The 17,533-nt window shown below is 35.8% G+C and overlaps 2 protein-coding genes across 5 annotated transcripts; one reads left to right on the top strand and one right to left on the bottom strand.

Moving 5' to 3' along the window:
* Positions 1 to 4,154: 4,154 nt before the first annotated feature.
* LOC137708665 (centromere protein C-like) lies at positions 4,155 to 9,645 on the bottom strand. Of its 2 annotated transcripts, none has more exons than XM_068447786.1 (14): positions 9,432 to 9,645; positions 8,841 to 9,041; positions 8,020 to 8,141; positions 7,888 to 7,937; positions 7,715 to 7,800; positions 6,900 to 7,102; positions 6,728 to 6,816; positions 6,541 to 6,643; positions 6,283 to 6,413; positions 5,390 to 6,147; positions 5,147 to 5,302; positions 4,887 to 5,067; positions 4,674 to 4,781; positions 4,155 to 4,519 (listed from the first exon to the last, which is right to left on the bottom strand). In XM_068447786.1, exons 2-14 carry the CDS (start codon positions 9,000 to 9,002, stop codon positions 4,392 to 4,394), a joined length of 2,277 nt encoding a protein of 758 aa, XP_068303887.1. In that variant the 5' UTR covers positions 9,003 to 9,041; positions 9,432 to 9,645; the 3' UTR covers positions 4,155 to 4,391. The 2 variants fall into 2 exon arrangements, with proteins under 2 accessions (XP_068303887.1, XP_068303888.1); XM_068447787.1 differs by having other exon boundaries at positions 4,887 to 5,061; positions 9,432 to 9,644.
* A 274-nt stretch (positions 9,646 to 9,919) lies between these two features.
* On the top strand, positions 9,920 to 14,098 carry LOC137708487 (DNA-repair protein XRCC1). Of its 3 annotated transcripts, none has more exons than XM_068447576.1 (8): positions 9,920 to 10,060; positions 10,369 to 10,663; positions 10,766 to 10,954; positions 11,666 to 11,777; positions 12,031 to 12,113; positions 12,235 to 12,345; positions 12,606 to 12,692; positions 13,608 to 14,098. In XM_068447576.1, exons 2-8 carry the CDS (start codon positions 10,412 to 10,414, stop codon positions 13,950 to 13,952), a joined length of 1,179 nt encoding a protein of 392 aa, XP_068303677.1. In that variant the 5' UTR covers positions 9,920 to 10,060; positions 10,369 to 10,411; the 3' UTR covers positions 13,953 to 14,098. The 3 variants fall into 3 exon arrangements, with proteins under 3 accessions (XP_068303677.1, XP_068303675.1, XP_068303676.1); XM_068447574.1 differs by having other exon boundaries at positions 12,232 to 12,345; XM_068447575.1 differs by having other exon boundaries at positions 9,925 to 10,663; positions 12,232 to 12,345.
* Positions 14,099 to 17,533: the final 3,435 nt, after the last annotated feature.

Genomic DNA, 17,533 nt, shown 5'->3' with positions numbered 1-17,533 from the left:
GAGATGAAAACTGTCTAGACATTTTGTCAATAGTGATAATGCACAAAGTAATCTTCCATAAACATGTACTTATTAGGAAAAAAAAATATGGAATTGGGATCACACAAAAAATGGATTAGTACGTTTGGGAGACCATTATAATCTCTCCGGACTCATGTATTCACACTATTTAGTTGTTAATTTATGTTGTTTAACTAAACTTTTAGCGTGAATAATTGTTAATTAATTGTTGTCTTTTTTGAGCGGATTGACAAATATTTAAAGTGTGTATGAGAGGAGAGGAGATCAATTTCATGTCCAGGTTTAACTGTCCCTTGTTTATTAACTTTCGGTGGGCAGCTGCTGCAATTCAAAGAACACATTGTTTTTGCTCAATAATAATAACAATTATAATAATGATGACGACATTAATTATAATAATAATATATATACCAACAGTACGTCTAGACTCACATAATAAAATAAATATATGGCTTTTTAACTAAAATAGTTCAGATTGGCATAACTCCTCACTTTAGTTCCTAAGCTTTAAAAACGATAGAAGTGGTCATTGAGTTTATGGTCAATCATTTTTGTTATTTTGTGAAAATATCTCTATTAAATTTAGAGTATTTTGTGAAATTAACCCCTGCACTGGTTTTTCATCATTTTTTTTATTTTATTTCTTTCAAAGACCATTTGTGATGATTTACTTGAATTTGGTGCCAAATTGTTTTAATGGCCGAAGATTTGATTCTAGCGCCAAAATCAACAGCATAGCAGTTTTTGTTGGACGGAAATGAGAGAGCAGGGTGAAAAAGTAAGTAGCGGGGTTGATTTGATAAAAATATATTCAATTTAACATACATTTTTAATGGAATGGCAAAAATCTTAGAAACCAAAAGAAAAAATTATGACATAATCACAAAGCATTTTGGCTAAAAAGCCCAAAAAAATAGCAAAGTTTTCCAGATTGTGTGAATCTACTACATAAGATTGGTTTTTGTGTAAGCAAGACAAGTCACCTCTTACTTGTATCTTATTTTAGCAATTCAAGACCCCAAATTTAATTTCAAATGTGAAAGGAAAGATCATTTGGTCAAAATGCACGAGGGAAGGCCTTTCTTTTTTTCTTTTTTTCTTTTTTTTCTTTTGGTTTTGATCAAGGGTGGGGGAGGAATTTCAGCTAATTAGGACCTCTTCATAATACAAGCGATGTTATGCTTCAAATAAATTCAAAATTCAAAATACAAAAAGGGTGATTCGAACTAGGGAATAAATTTGCTCCAAACAATGTTGCTGCATCCACGTCTTCAAATTTTACTCAACTTTGAGACGAGAAATTGATAAGAATTACAGCCACTTCAAACATGTATGTAAGTTTGCCCTTCAATCAAAAGAACAAATATTAGTTCATAGAACATATCAATAAGAGCATCTTTATTGGAGATATGCAAATTTGATACGAAAAACCATATTTGTATTTTGTTTTACATTTTCGAGAGACGAAATGTGAATTTTACTACAACAGATATAATACAGATTTGCGATCATACTTACTAAACTTTGAAATTTGTCAATTAAAGAACTTTCCGTCCAATAAAAAGCATAAAATATGTATTTCAAAACAAAGTAATGCTAGGGAGATCAAATTTTATAAATTAAATGATATAGTTGCAGATGATTGAATTATTAATTAAGCGTCAGTTAACCTGCTTGTTTCTTATTGATGACAGAACATTTAGTTTGTCATCTGGTTAAAAATTTAAACTCACTAGCATTACCCTTCAAAACATATTGCTAATGTCAACAACGGTAATCGCTCGTTGGAATTTGATTAATATAATATGAAGAGTGGCGTAAGCACATAGCTAATGCAGCATTAAACCCCGACAAAGACAAGTTGCAAAAAGCTGACTTTTGACTTAATCTTCCAATATGACCTTTTGTTTCCGAAATTGAGAGATCTAGAACCAAATTCAAGCCCAACAAAGCAGAAAACTGACTCTTGACTTGTGAAATGGAAGCTTAATCTTCCATATGACATTCTTTTTCCAGAATTCAGACCTCTCTAGAACAAAATTCGCAACATTAGAACAAGTTTAGGTAAATAGTGCTTCTAGATAACCGTATTTTTGGGAAATGTCTTCGAGTTAGAATGGTTAAAAGTGCTATTACATCACAAAAACGCATTTGGTAGTGCTTAATAGAAGTAGTTAAAAGAGTTTTTTTAAAATTTATGGATTGGACTACAATACTTACAAGTACTTAGTATTAGATAAATTTTATTTAAACTATATAACCTCTCCCTACACTAATCTTAAATTTTAAATATAAATTATCTTTTTTACCCACTGCAATGATTACCATCAAGTACAAGATGAAATTAATAATAAAACTAAAATTTATCAATAAGGCCACACTCAATAATTAAACATACCATTAGGCAGTATTTAATTTTATCCTGCTTCATTTCGGCTAAAACTCTAAGAGCTCTCATAGAGAAAAACAAACTTTTCTTTTATCGATGGAGGGTAATTTTGAAGTTTTGAATCTTCCAACCAAGGTATCAATCAATTTATGCAAAAAAAAAAATTCAGTTGATTTCAATTTTTTTAGAGTTGAGAAGATGGAATTTTGGGTATAGCAGTGGATATGGTGGCAAAGCCTCCCCTCCCAAACATTATGAAGGAAATCTTATTATTTCTTCTTCCTACTTTCTTGTTTTTTTTTTTTTTAATTAGATGTGGAGAAGTATATAGAGGAGTTGCAATGGCATTGACTAGTAGATGAGGATGGAGGCTGAAGAATTTTCCCTTTTTAACCTAATATTCTTTCATTTCCGACCAAAAAAAACCCTGATATTTTTTCTGGATATATTTTTAATTGATTTGAAGTTTGTTTTAACTTTTTTGCCATTACCACACATCTAGTCTTCTCAACAAATAGAAGTGTTCGTCAAGTTCAAGCCATACAATCCAAAGGGGGAACCAAAAAGAAAAACGATTATTAGTATATGAAAGATTCATAAACAAGTAGAAATTTCGCCAAATTATTTAACTTGTCCACATAAGTCGAACTTCATAAAGCTTTCATTCCCATAAACAAGCAGAAACTTCACCAAATTATTCAATTTGGGTTTTTATTTTCTAAATGGGTGTAAAGATAAATTTACATTTTGAATTGGCTTTGTCAGGGTAGTTTAAGTAAAAAAATTATGTTGAAAGAGATTAATTCTTGAATTAAAAATAATATGGGTGTAAAAAGTAAATTAGGTATAGAAAAATGTTATATAAATTTAAATAAAATTTCTCTTAATATTATCATCATCTGACAGTTATATAGGCATCTAATGACATATTTAATCGTCAAATGGTACTAAGTGCTAGGTAGTCATTCTACTATTTTAGAGTGTTTTGTAGGAAGTACTTATGATTTAGTAATGGTATTATTTTAGAAAATCATATTGTAGTTATAAATAGTCATTATCCTATTATAGAGTGCTTTTTAGAAACTGCTTATGATTTAGCGATGTTATTACTTCCTACAAAAGCACTCTAAAATAGGAGAATGACTACACAACTCATATAATTGGTCCCCTAAAAAGACTCTTCTATACACTCTTATGATTGAACTCGACTATACAACTCATATAATTTAGCAAGTGCGTGAAGATAATAGTGATTCTTGTGAATGATTTTCCTGTTTATGGGAATTAAATCGGAATAAGTATAAAAGAAACTTATCCCATCCAATCATACGATTTTGTGAGGAAAGATTAATTTTCCATTTTGATAATGGACAAAATCTCTTTATTTACTCTTTCAGCATGCTCTAAATATAATGAGTTATATAATTTAAAATCAAGCGAGACTTTTCTTTTTTACGACGCCATTAAAATTAAGCATTGAAACCACGGTCCAGACTGAATGTCCAATGTTCATTAAACATGCATTAAGCTATACAAGTTAGATCACCTTTCCTAAACTGCGTGGTTGATCATATCATGTCCCGCCACAAAATATCAAAACCTTTGCAACCATTTTTGTTAGCACTAGCAGCTCCAATTTAGAGGCAAGACGAAATGTAAACAATTTCGTCGGCACCGACAAAATTACCAAATTACCCTTCTATACGCGTTACGAAAACCCCATAAAAGTCAGAAACAAAAGGCATTTGAAGATAAAAAGGGTAACGAGTATCACTCTTCATATGTTGATCATCATCGAGAGTAAGGTTGTACAAAGGCAGCAATGGTTACTTTTACAACAATAATCTTTCCAGTTTACTCATAAGACAGGGCATCCGCTTCGACAAATACTTCCTTAAACGAAAAAATGTTTGCAGGGATGGAACGAATAAGAATCGCCAATACATATCTCAAATCTTGTATTCTTAAGTGATCAGCCATGTCAATGCAAAGCTGCCAGCTCGACAAGCTCTTTGTATTCATCAGAGACGAATGACTTCACCTTCAGAGGACCTCTTCCATTATCCTTTTCTGGAGAGGCGTACTTAATCCCAATTACTGTTACCAAACCTGCAATATCCAGTATGATTATGATTAACTTGTTTTGCTCGTGGATTTCTTATGTGTAATAGAAAGTGAAACGGCAATCAGATACACGTGAGAGAGCTAGTAATTATAAAAATGAAAACAAAGAGCATTTTGACTGTGAAAACAAAATACTCACTGTCGTGTATACGTCCATATAACAGCCGCTCCCCTTTCCAATACTCCAAAGGTCTCGTCTTGATCCTCGTGCTTCGCCTTACACCAGATTGCCACGTTGTACCAGCCCCTAAGAAGTTGATATTCAAACAGAAAATGAATATTAACAATAGCAGTAAAGAAGCAGCAGCAGCAGTGGATGTTAGTATGTTGGCACATATGCACGAGTACACACCTGCTAGACTTTTCCTTCTAGAAACTTCTCTACTCTTCCGTTTTATCTGTGGGCGTGAGTTTGCTTTGATCTGTATATTTTCATTCAGAGCGCTGCTCGTATTCTCCAAAGTTGAGTCTGCCACGTTAAGTTCAGGCTCCTCGCTAGCCAATGTTTCCTCATGTTTGTCTTCCACCTGGATCTTGTCATAATACATCGCAAAATCAGCAAATGTTTACAGCTCAAACATAAATATAAACAAGCCAAAAGGGTAAACAGACCTGGTCCCCATCATTAGTCACATTGTCCCTATTATCTGTATCAGCATCAGGGTGCACATTGTCATTCAGAGTGCTGCCCGCCTTTCCCAAAGTTGAATCTGCCACATCAAGTTCAGGCTCCGCACTAGCCACTGCTTCCTCATGTTCATTTTCAACCTGTATCTTGTCACAATACATCACAAAATCAGAAAAGGTTTACAATTCCATAAACAAAAAATGTAAAAAGCCAAAAGGTAGACAGACCTCATCCCCATCATTATCTCCATTGTCCCCATTGTCCCAAGCATCCGTATCGGTACCAGGGCTATGTGATGTGTCATTTATAACCCTGTTATGCATGTTACTCCCTCCAATGTTTTCCTCAAGGTCAACATGAGATCCACTTGAGCCAACATCAATTCTCACATCATGTTTACTTGAATCTTCACTCACAGATCTTTTCAATGCATAACTCAATTCTTCAATATCCACATCAGATGTACCACCTACCACAGCAACTTCAATATTGTCATTTGGTTCAATGAAAGGTGACTTCAACGTATTAGAAACGGTAATCTGCTCTCTCATGTCAACCAGCTCAGATTGTTTGTTGCAGTTCTCAACTGATGAAGGATTTGTCTCTGGCAACCGATCAATATCATGAGCTGAAAATGGATCGCTTGATGGACTTGAATGTAAAATTCTCTTATGCAAATCCAGAATTGAAGCAAAGGGGCTTTTTGGTGGTGTTGGAGATGCAAAACGAATAGACCCTTCTGGCCGCTTTCTATGCTTCGCACCTGTTGAACTGATTAACCCTTTTAACAAATTATCTATGTCTGTCAAACAGTCACCCTTAGGGATACTTTGGAATTCTGGGAGGTCAGATTTCTCTGGTTCAATTGATTGCATCCTCAAACACTTCTGTACATGAGTAACCGCCCCATCACCTTCTAGACATTCAGTATTTAGAGACAGCAGTTCATCAAAATTTCTATCGTTCACTTCCTCAGCTAATGAACCTGTAATGGTCAGAGTTATCATGCCCCTAGGAATGAATAATAAGGGGATGGGAAGTGAAAAAATATATATGCACACTTCGCAAAGATCGTGATTTACAGTAGATACTAAAGACCTCTTTAACAGGATTTTCTTACCAGCTAAATCCATCTCCTCCTGTGCAACATTTTTGTTAGGTTCTATTCGTGTGCTATGATTCAGTGGACTACCATTCTCACTACTTTCAAAATCCATCAGCGGATAGGAATGCTTGTGCTTAGCCCGCTTTCTGCATTATAAAAAACAATGATGTCCTAATCACAAAAAGAAAAAGCATGCTACATACCAATGCAGGCATAAAGAACATATAGACGAAAATATTTATTTTATGGCCATTAAATAAAATTTATTATTACCTTAGAATCGATGGTCGACGGGTCCGTTTAATTGGGGATGGATTGTGCTTGTATGCATCCAACATAGCACCACCCTTCAGTTTCTCCAATTCCTTTTTAGCATCTGTGTACGAATCAGAAAGCAGTAAAATTTACAGTTGGACTAGGATTTGCAAAGATTACGAAATACAAGTGGGGTGCAACTTACTCTCATATTTTTCAAGTTCCTTGAACAATTCCTCTGGGTCTGTATATTTTTGGGCATCAAAAGGTGGTAGCAAACTCGTATCAGGTTGACTGCATGTAACAAACGTCAACCTCTATATGTAAAAGAGTAAAAGTACTTTTTAATAAAATGAAGCACCAACCATTAGCATTACCTGGAATCAGGCTTCATAGAAAACCGAGCACGTTTAAGACCCAAGGCTGGTCTTCTCTGTCGGGGACTTTCCGCACCCTTTTCAGTAACAACTTTACTTTTCTGTTTCAATGCTTGTCGATTACCAGGCTCCAGAATTTCTGATGTACCACTTACAATGTTTTCCCCTTCATCCTTAAGTTTACTTGGACTATGTTGTGAGGCCTGAAAAAAGTGCCGTAAGAATTAACTTTTATTGCTTTTGTGATTAAATTGCAGTGTACATATGATTGCATTGCATGTATAACAATGATTAAATATAAAAAGTTTTATTGGAGACAAAAATTAACCCTATAATGAGGACGTACTTATAGAGTCGGTCCCCCACTGTATGCAAGATGATAAGGTATAAATTCACTTTTTAAAACTTAGCAAACCTAATCATAAATAAAAAGATAAATAAATAAATAGTATTCTGGGGGCTTTCCCAAGATTAAAAATGCCAAAACTTTGAAAGGGAAAAAATTCAACCCACTCCAATTTTCATACCACCCAATTACAAGGTTCAAACAAATTGTCAAAAAACCCATATTAATATGCTTTTATCTACTTGTCATTCGTTTTCCCAGTTATAAATTTAAGGAATAAGTACACTGGAAAAGGTAGCATGTTAAGAAAAACAATATTTACCTTAGATAAACTGAGACTAAGCAGAAATAAAAGTAATTTTAAAATTTTTATTTGATATAGTAGAATTAGTAAGTGGGTCAAAATTGAGATGGAGATTAAAAAATAATAAAAAAAAAAAAAATGAGATGAAGATGTGTGACTAAGCACCATCAACTTGAGTCGGATATGGAAAGCTTGCTGATCTGCATCCAATGCAGCACCACCCCTAAAATTCTCTTTTGCTTTTCTAGCATCTGTGCACCAATCAGAAAGCATTAAAATTTACAGTTGCACAAGGGTTTGTAGTATAAATTCAGGAACACAGAGGGAGTGCAACTTACTCTCAAGCCCATTGATATCAAAAGACGGTAGCAAACTCATGTTAGGTTGACTGCAAAATGAGTATAATAAAATATCAACCTATATCTGTAAAAAGTACTTAAGGAAATGAAAGCACCAGCCATATACTTTACCTAGCCTTTTCAGGAAAACCTTCACTTTTCTGTTTTGTTGCTTGTGGATTACCAGACTTCAGAGTTTTTGAAGTATCACTTAAAATGTTTTTTACCTGATCTACAAGTTTAACTTGTGAGGCCTGAAAAACCACCAGAAAGAATTAACTACGAATGCTTTCCACCCACTGATAGAATTCCATTGTGCAAGAGATCAGATACAGAAAGACCTCATTTGAGACGAAACTTGAACACAAAAAATTTCATTGAGAACATACTTATAGAACCAGTTTTGCATTATACTAAGCTATAAGTTCAGTAATAAAAATTAAATTGGTTCTCAGTCTGCTTGTTGAATTTTAACAAAAACAATCATAAAATAACATAAATAATATTATCAGCTTTCCAAGGTATCCCAAAAACTCCGAAAAGAAAATCAAACTCCTGTCAGATTTTCAGCTTCTCAAATTCTAATTCAAAACAAAGTGCCAAAAGTATATTTATACGTTTTCCATTAGTTTTCTCAGCAACCAACAGAAATATAGGCTTCAATTAAGCACCCACATCAAAATAGTCAAACTGAGTTCAACCAACTAGATAATAAAAACAATATACAAGATTCCAAACAAAAATGAAATTACTAATCCTATACTTTCTGGGTCATAAATTTAAAAATAAAAATTGCAACAAAATTTCAGAAAATTAAAGAAAACAATATTTACCCGATAGAAAGTAATAAACTCACAGTAAGCAGAAATATAATTAAACTGAAAACTTTTCACCCAAAATAAAAACTGAACTCAAATCTATATTTTGGAGAGTGGAGCAGTGTTAGCAAGTACCGTGGAGTTGAATTGGGAATGGATGGCTTGGAGGTCGCGGTCGAAATCAAATGGAATGGAAGTTGAACTGTCTGGAATAGCCTTGCAGCTCTGGTGGAAGAGGGCGAGGCCTGTGAAACCCTGCAGCGGATCCACTGGATCGGAGTTCCAAGCGTCGTTCATCTTTTCTCTCTCACAATTCAATTTTCCGAAGGGAGAGCCCTATGAGAGAAGAAGAGACAAAATACAGGGTTTAGGGCTTGTTTTGGGTAATTAATTAAATGGTATATTGCTATACCAGCAATAATCAAAACCATAACACTCCACCACAAATTAACTTTAAACAAACTAAGCAGCTAAATGCTACAAAGTTCTTAATTAACAATTTACCAAATCCTTAAACCCGAGCAAACCCTTAACCCTTGTAATTGTGGTCGAAATTAACAATTTATTTCACTTATAATACTAAGTGAACACAAATTACAGCAAATACCCAGAAGAAATAGCAAGAATTGATTTCAGAAATGGGAATTAAAAATAAAAAAAAATAATAATAAAAAAAAAAAAACCTTAATCAAAAATAGAAAACAAAACGGCAAAGAAGTTGCGTACCTAAACACCATTTCAGATCTGTTTATCCTCTTCGAAAAGATGGATCGATTCCAGAGAGAAGGAGAGAGGAGGAGGGAGACGACGGAGGCGAGAGGAGGGCGACGACGGAGGCGATTTACCGTCTGTGTCGTTCTCGCGGGGTCTGCGAGACGGAAGAGGCGAGGAGGATTTGAGTTTTGAAATTTTGAGAGACTGACATCGTTTTGGAACTTGAGCGGGAGTTGCATCGGAGGTACAAATCTCGTGTCCCGCTTTTATCTGTCTCCTCCGTATCAATTGCTTCCGTTGATGACACCTGTCCTAACGTAATAGAAACGTTTTGAGTGTCAAACGTGTCACCACGGTAGCATGGTACAGGGAGGGGACAGCGAAAAAGAGGACAGTGAACTTTTTTCTAACTCTTGTACTTTATTATTTTGCAGATGTGCCCTTCAAGTTATGCGTTTTGACCGTGCGCTCCTCAGAGCCCACCACTCGCACTGGGCCACGCCACTCCTCGTTGGCAGGAGAAAGCAGCTGAGGAAAATCGAAGCAAAACCCAATTTCTGTACGGAATTGGAAGCAATTGCAGGGCCCCCAAGTGAAAGAGAAGCCAACGGTTCTCCAATTACTCTCTTCCTGCAACTAGGGTTTTTACTTTCCCCCAATTTCCTCTCTCTCTGTATTTTGATTTGATTTGGGAATTCTAATTTATTTGATGCTGTCTCTTACTGCATGAACTGTCAAGATTGTAACTTTTATACTTAATTGTTATTTTAATTTTTTTAAATTATATTTCTTGGCCTGTGATTGTATAAATATCACTTGAACATGCTACCAATTGTAGGTATATATCTATATATATATATATATATATATATATATTATCACGGTGGAGCTTGTGGAAACTGTGATGTTTTTCCATTAGCCTAACTGGGTTGCTGTAAATTTTGTATAGCTGTTGATTGGAAGCAATTTGGGGATTTAAATTGCTTTTAAAAATGTCTCATTCGAAAGCCAGCCAGGGTAATGGTTCTGATAAGGCCGGGAAGCGAAGCCTTCCTTCGTGGATTAGTTCAAGAGACAATGAGAGTGAGTCTCCTGGAAAGAAATTAACTGGGGCTGCTGAAGGTGAAGAAAGCAATGAGGAAGGAAAGCCAAGGGTAGCCAGGGGGTGCGGGGGTACGCCTTCTAAGGACATCAAGAAATCTTCTGCATCCAGTTCCGGAACTGCAAACTTTTCCAAATTCATGGTACTAGATAGTGTGGAATAATGAGATTTATCAAGCTGCATTGTTCTGTTTGTCTTTTGACTTGACAATGTGAGGATAATATCATAACTCATATGTGACCAGGAAGGAGTAGTGTTTGTGCTGTCTGGGTTTGTTAATCCTGAGCGCAGCAATTTGCGGTCACAGGCTTTGGAAATGGGAGCGGAATATCAGCCTGACTGGAGTTCAGATTGCACTCTCTTAGTTTGTGCATTTCCAAACACCCCAAAGTTTCGACAAGTTGAGGCAGATTGTGGAACTATAGTTTCAAAGGTTTCTAATTTTTCTTTCAAAAATAGACCATTGACTTGTGTGTCGTATGCATTTTTTATTCTGTATAGAAATGCATTCTTTTTAGTCAATTGAGATGGTTTGTTATTTAGGGCAGGCTACAATAAATTAAGAGATTGTTTCGTATTTCATAAAGCCAAACTAAAGTAAAACTTCTATGGTATATGTGATGCACTGATTATTTATTTCTGTCGTATTAATATCTTGTCCGAAATGATAATTTGTCTTCAGCCATTGACTGGTTTTGTTGGTTCTTCTTTGTTTCCGCAAGCTGCACTAAAGTCACTAAGTGCTCAGTTCTGTTATTATAGATTCATTAGCTTGTCTTGTGCACTCTTATGCTAAATACAAGTCCCATTTCACGAGATAAGAGCAAATTAGTTTTCTATAATCACACTCAATGCACCTAAGAGTGTTTAGTCTAATGGTCAGGCCCTTGGTTTGCTACCAAGAGGTCTGGGGTTCGACACCCCTCAAGTTACCCACCTAGCAATTGCTAGAGTTTCTTGCTTCCCAAATGTTGTGGGGTCAGGCAGGGGGGGGCCTAGCAATTAGTCGGGTCAAAGATCCGGAGACACTAGTTTCAAAAAAAAAAAAAAAAATCACACTCAATGCTGATGCTTCCACAATTGTTTTCTGAATGATAATTTATACTTTGTGGTTATTTAAAGGTGTCTATTTTGTTCATATTAGGATTGGATATCAGAATGTTACGCCCAAAAGAAGCTTGTCGATATTGAAAGTTACCTTATGAATGCTGGAAAACCCTGGCGTAAAAGCAGTGTTTCCCATCAAAACAGCCAAGGTGTAAGAATGTTTAGTGGAATTCTAACTTTTCGAGCAAGAATATCTGCTAGGTTTGATAATTCTGTACAACAAAAAGTATTCTTGTCTTAATATTTAATTTATTTTTAATTTGTTACTACAGTTTTAATACCTCATGTTGAGTTTAATTTTTCAAAATCTTAGTTAGGATAATTTAGTTGGTCACTATTTGGTCTTAGATTCGTATTGTTGTTGCATTTATAGCTTATCAATGCTCTAGTGACTGTCTGCAGACAAAAAGGTATCCCGACCTAGTAAATCTAAGAAGCAAGATGGAGAAACACCATTGAAATCAACTGCCCCAGCAACTTCAAAGGTATGTTTTGACTAGTTTAATGATAAAACGTGTCAGATTTTACTTTTTTAGTTTTTAGTAGTTTTGATGCCAGTGGAAATTTAATATACCAATGTCGGTTTCTTGTGTATATATTTAGCAGATAAAAGCTTCTAATACTGTTAAAGAGTGCTTTTCTCCTTCTCAAGTGAAGAAGTGGGCAGTTGATGATTTGAATAAGACAATATCGTGGCTGGAGAGTCAAGAAGAAAAGGTTATTGGCATTCTACTATTTGTGTGTGTGTGTGTGTGTTAGCACATGTTTGTTTTTACAGCCGCTGAATTTCACGGACTCACAATTGTCATTTATAGATGTCCCTCTTGGAAATAATGTCTTCTCTCGACCCGCTGATAGAGTAGTGGTTGAGAGGTGTAGGATATTTATTAATTTCTTTTCCTCTTTCAATTGTATACGAGACTTACCTTATCTTCTGGATAAATCTGATCTTTATTCTGTTCTTCTACCTCTTACAGCCAGAGCCTGATGAGATAAAGCAAATAGCAGCTGAAGGGATTTTAACTTGTTTACAAGATGCAATAGAATTTCTTGAACAAAAACAGGTATTCCTACAGAAACTCACTTTGTCCCTTTGAACTAGTGCTAAACTTTTTTCTTGCATACTTCAGTCCCTTCCCCCTCCACCCACTCGTGTGAAAATAGAAAGGGAATAGGAAACTAATTTAGACCCTGTGTCGGAGGTACATGGAAAGTGAACATGTAATTTGGGGGTTTGGATCCTGTCAGAAACACGTATCAAATTGTTTCCCTTCACCATTTGTAGGCAGTGACATCTCTGTTGAATCACATTATCTGATATTGAAACAATCAATGGGGTATACATTTTAAGAATTTTGATCTCCGTATGCACAACAATTGTTTTTAATTTCACAAGAGTGACCAATACTTCGTATATTTTCTCTCTAATATATATTACTTTTACAATGGTGATCAATATCCTATATTTTCTTGATTAAAACCAATCATAAGTTCCTTATACCTTTCTTTTCTTAGCGCACTATGTCTGCATTTATTTTGTAAAGACAGCTTGCGCTCGTGTATGCATAATTCGGGCCGTGCTCGATTCAATCCACTGAAAATGGGAAAGCCATTAAACAGGGCCATTTTTTTCTTTAAATATGGGATCCATGGGAATTGACTTGATCATTAGATCATTCAAAGCTGGGCACACTCACATTCCGCATTTCTGCATTTCCTGAAACTGATTTGTTAGCCTTGTTAGAGCATGAACTTGATGACATCCTAGTTGAAATAGGATTTGCGGTCATCCTGTTACATGATGATTGATCTTATTAAGAAGTGACAAAACTATATCGTTTAATTTCTTCAACAGATACCCATTGATGCTCTCCACTATTCAGTTGCAAGTTCAATGATGGCATTTGTGACTAGACAAAACAATGTTGCTTCATCCTCGAATCCAATTTCTGTTTGATGACTTTGTTTGTACTTCGCAGGATGTCCGGAAAATAACTGAGCAGTGGAATTTCATTCCTCGTGTAGTCGAAGAGTTGGCAAAGCTCGAGGGCACCGGAAGTAACTCTGCGGCAGTATTCAAGGAAGATCTCTGCAAACAGGCTGTGGACTGTAAACAAATTTACGAGGCAGAACTTAATGGTTTAGGTGATGAGTCCTCAAAGAAAAAACCAAAGGTGGAAAGACAAGAGAGGGACAGTGGGAAAACTGAAGGCATATGCAGTGGTGCAGCAGGATACGACAGCGATGATACAGTTGAGATGACAGAGGAGGAAATAGACCATGCATATAATAATGTAGCTTCTAAGATCCCTAATGCTGTTTAAACCATCTCTGATGTAGATGAATAACTGTAATGTTTTCGCAAATTTTTCTTAAGGGATGGATCTTTTCTTACGCGTGCATAAAATGCTTAGAAGGATTTTGTATTATCTTGTGTGGTTGAAGCACAAGACCGTTAACTTAGGCTGTTGTAGGAAGTGTTTTTAAAATGACTGAAAGCATTTTTAATGAAAGTGTTTTTGGAACCAATCTTAGTAAAAATGTAAGTGCTTTCTGCAATAAGCATATAATTGGTGCTTCTTTCAAAATGCACTTCAAGAGCTTTTGGAACTCAAAACTCAAAAGCATTTGTACCAAAAAAGGTTTCAATCATGTTAAAAGCATTTCGAAACGAGCCATTAATCACCAAAATGCATGTTTAGAAGTTTATAATACTGAATGTTGCTAATCTTAGATGAAAATTCAAATAGGTACCCACCATCCTGTATATAGATTTTCCACATTATCATTTCCAACTTGGTTAGGAGATTCCTCTTAAATCCACTGCGTTCTAAGTTCAAACCCTTTTATGTCCCTTTAGTGAAGAGTAGTGTAAAATATCACTTGTAATAAAAAATAAAATAAAAGAGAGAGAACCAAGGAAGGTAAATGTGTTAAAAAAATAAAAATAAAAGATGAGGTCAACCAAGCAATAAGCTTATTGATTAATTTTAAAACAACAAACATTTATGATTTTCTCTGTAGACAACAAAATACAAGCCTAATTAAATAATACCAAATAGGTAAACATAATTCTTTGAGAACAAGGAAACCTACATCTTGTTTTAAATACACCTCTCATATTTTGTTGACTACATTTAATGTGCTTAATACACATCATATTTACTTTTTTTAATTAAAGTTTATCTTAATACACCCCACTTACTTCCCAATATTATTCCTACACCCCCACCTTCTCCACTTAAACCCCACATCAAAATCTTTGCGATTTTTGGCAATTAGGGATTTTGCGTGTTTTCTCAATTTTGTTAATCTTTTTTTAAAGCGTAATGCTAGGAAGACCAAATTTGTAAACCAAATGATATGGACGTTGATGATTGGATTATTACTTAAGTGTTAATTAACGTTTTTATTTTCCATTGATGACACATAATTTGATTTGCAAATTTGATCTCCTTAGTGTTACCCTTTTTTATAATATTGTACTTAAAGTGAGCATCCTAAACAAAAAGCAAGTTATAGTTTGGTGACTGTAGTTGTTAATTTTAACTTGGTTTACTGATAAAAAGGTCAGTATCCCCTATATATTATATTAGTAATTCAATCAATGAACCTCGAGAAGTGATATATCGCAAGGCTTCAGCCATATTTCTCTTACATCTACCTCACAATCCTCTACCTGTTTTTATGACCTCCATTGCTGCTATGCCTTCTTTCCTCCCCGTTCCAACACCACCAATTTGCTCAAACTCACTCTAATCGACTACCTTTGTTGGCTCCGCCAAATTAAACCTTTTCTTATGGGCCAGGATTGTGCAAGGCAGCTGCATGGGTAAAATTCAGCCACATAGTGGAATTCGACCCCAAGGGGAGAAATTTGGCCAAATTTGTCATGTCTAAGAATCTATCTTCCATTGGGACAACTTCATTTTGAAAGTCAGAAACCTCTATCTTTGTATTCCGCTTGAGTAAAGTTTGATTCAAACTTCTTATAATGAGAATGATACTTAGCTACGACCTTGGGAGGAACTCCGCAAACACGGGATCAATGGTCATTTGAACCACATCGGTGACATATGTCTGCATCCATGGTGTAGGTGCTTTGCCCTTATTCTTGAAGTTTGAGGCCTTGAGAACGAGGTTAAAATGCTTATGGGCTTGGTTTCCTCCCTTAGATGGGCCTTGGGTTTGTTGACCTTGGTTGGACGGCTTCTAGCCGCACCTACCACGCCTAGAACGGTAGTTCGGGAGTCGATTCTCGCTATTGTGTGGTTGAGGCACAATGGTCACGTCAATAGGTCAAGCTTGATGATTAATCATCAAAAGTTGATTCTGTTTTTCAGCAAGAAGTAAAACAAAGACCAAATCTGAAAACTTAGTGGACTTATGAACTTTATATTGTTGTTACCTAACGATATTGGTCACAGAGAAGGTCGAATAGGTATTATCCAGAAGATCATCTTTGGTCAAGTCTTCATTAAAGAACTTGAGAAATGATCGAATTCAGAAAACTTCACAATTGTATTCATTCACAGACCTAAATTCTTGGAAGCACAAGTCTTGCCAATCGTGTCTTGCTTTAAGCAACAAGATGTCTCTTTGGTGATCGAAACCATCCGCCAAAGTGACCCATAAAGCTCGTGGATCTTCCTTAGCGAGGTACTCGGTTTGTAGTGTGTTATGAATGTGTCTTCGAATGAAGATTATGGCAGTGATCATGTGATTTGCGGTGCACTGGTGTCGTAGCCACACGGGCTGGGACCTAGAGCGATGCAGCGCAGGGGCACATGGTAACCACACAAGCTGGTGTCAATGTGAGCCGAGCAAAGCAGCTACAGTGGGCTGCTATAAGCAAGCCCAAGAGAAAAAAAAGCTTTTTTTTTTTCAGTTGTTGTGGCCCAAGGTGCCAGGTGCCCAATTAAGACGTAGTGGACCATTAAAACATCCCAGCAGCTGCTAAGTGTGCTCGCTGGAGAAGAAAACATGCGTTGCCGCTTAAGGCACCTTTTTTTGTCGAAAAAACTCGAGGCGAGTTTGTGATACAACTTTGATCATGAATATGAATGGAGAAAGGTGAATTTCGACATTTAAGAACCAAAACCCTAGAAAATTCAAATTGGAATTTTGAAAAATCCAATGAGATTCGAACGAATCTTGGTCAGATAATCGCTTAAGACGCATTCTGGTCGTCAGTGACAATGACCAAAGGTGGTCAATGACAAGGACGCCATGGATGACGTTGGGTTTCTTGGTTGCAAAACCTGGAGCCTGTGGTTGTGTGGTTTGGTCTCGCGACTCAACTCAGGAAGTCGCACCGCTGCTCTCTGGACTTCCATCGAAATGCTAAATTTTTTTTTTTCACTTTCCAAATTGTATAATTTAACAATTATGAATGTAATGCATCAACAATATATGCAAAATCTAAATTTTGTAAACGTAAAGTTAAGTGATGCATTATGGTGAATGTTCATGCTATTATGACTGCAAAAATATCGAGATAAACATTGTTGTTTTGATGCAAAAAATTCCACGTTAGATTTCCTAGCGCAGCGGAGGAAAGTGCTAATAACGTGTTGCAGTCAATTTATCTAACAAGGAGAGCAAGGGGTGCGGCAAGAGAAAGTGTAGGGATTTCTCTGTGTGTATCAGATATGTTATTTCCTTACACTGTGCCTTTATTTATGGTAGTAAAGAGGAGAGGAGTCCTTATACTCCCAAGTAAATACAATCCTGGTAAGGAAAGAATAATTATAACCAAATCTATATGGGATTTAAACCGCTAATACAACCGTTCCCTATACAATCAAAATTAAAGGCCCCTATAGTCAAAATCGGAAGACAGTAATCCAAAAAATGAGGGTTGGCAACAGTGAGGCCCACATGAGCTAATGCATCCACCACAAAA

Source organism: Pyrus communis, chromosome 11, assembly GCF_963583255.1.
Source record: "Pyrus communis chromosome 11, drPyrComm1.1, whole genome shotgun sequence".
Classification (NCBI taxonomy): domain Eukaryota; kingdom Viridiplantae; phylum Streptophyta; class Magnoliopsida; order Rosales; family Rosaceae; genus Pyrus; species Pyrus communis.
The sequence above is the reverse complement of the archived record's forward strand: the minus strand, read 5'-3'. Positions and strand labels throughout refer to the sequence as shown.

Coding starts and splice junctions, on each gene's coding strand:
- LOC137708665 (XM_068447786.1), bottom strand. CDS start 9,002: ATGAACGACGCTTGGAACTCCGATCCAGTGGATCCGCTGCAGGGTTTC. Junction 8,142..8,840: donor ATTCCCAATTCAACTCCACG/GTACTTGCTAAC, acceptor GTGGTTTTTCAG/GCCTCACAAGTTAAACTTGT. Junction 7,801..7,887: donor TGATATCAATGGGCTTGAGA/GTAAGTTGCACT, acceptor ATTGGTGCACAG/ATGCTAGAAAAGCAAAAGAG.
- LOC137708487 (XM_068447574.1), top strand. CDS start 10,412: ATGTCTCATTCGAAAGCCAGCCAGGGTAATGGTTCTGATAAGGCCGGG. Junction 10,664..10,765: donor CAAACTTTTCCAAATTCATG/GTACTAGATAGT, acceptor ATATGTGACCAG/GAAGGAGTAGTGTTTGTGCT. Junction 12,693..13,607: donor AATTTCTTGAACAAAAACAG/GTATTCCTACAG, acceptor TGTACTTCGCAG/GATGTCCGGAAAATAACTGA.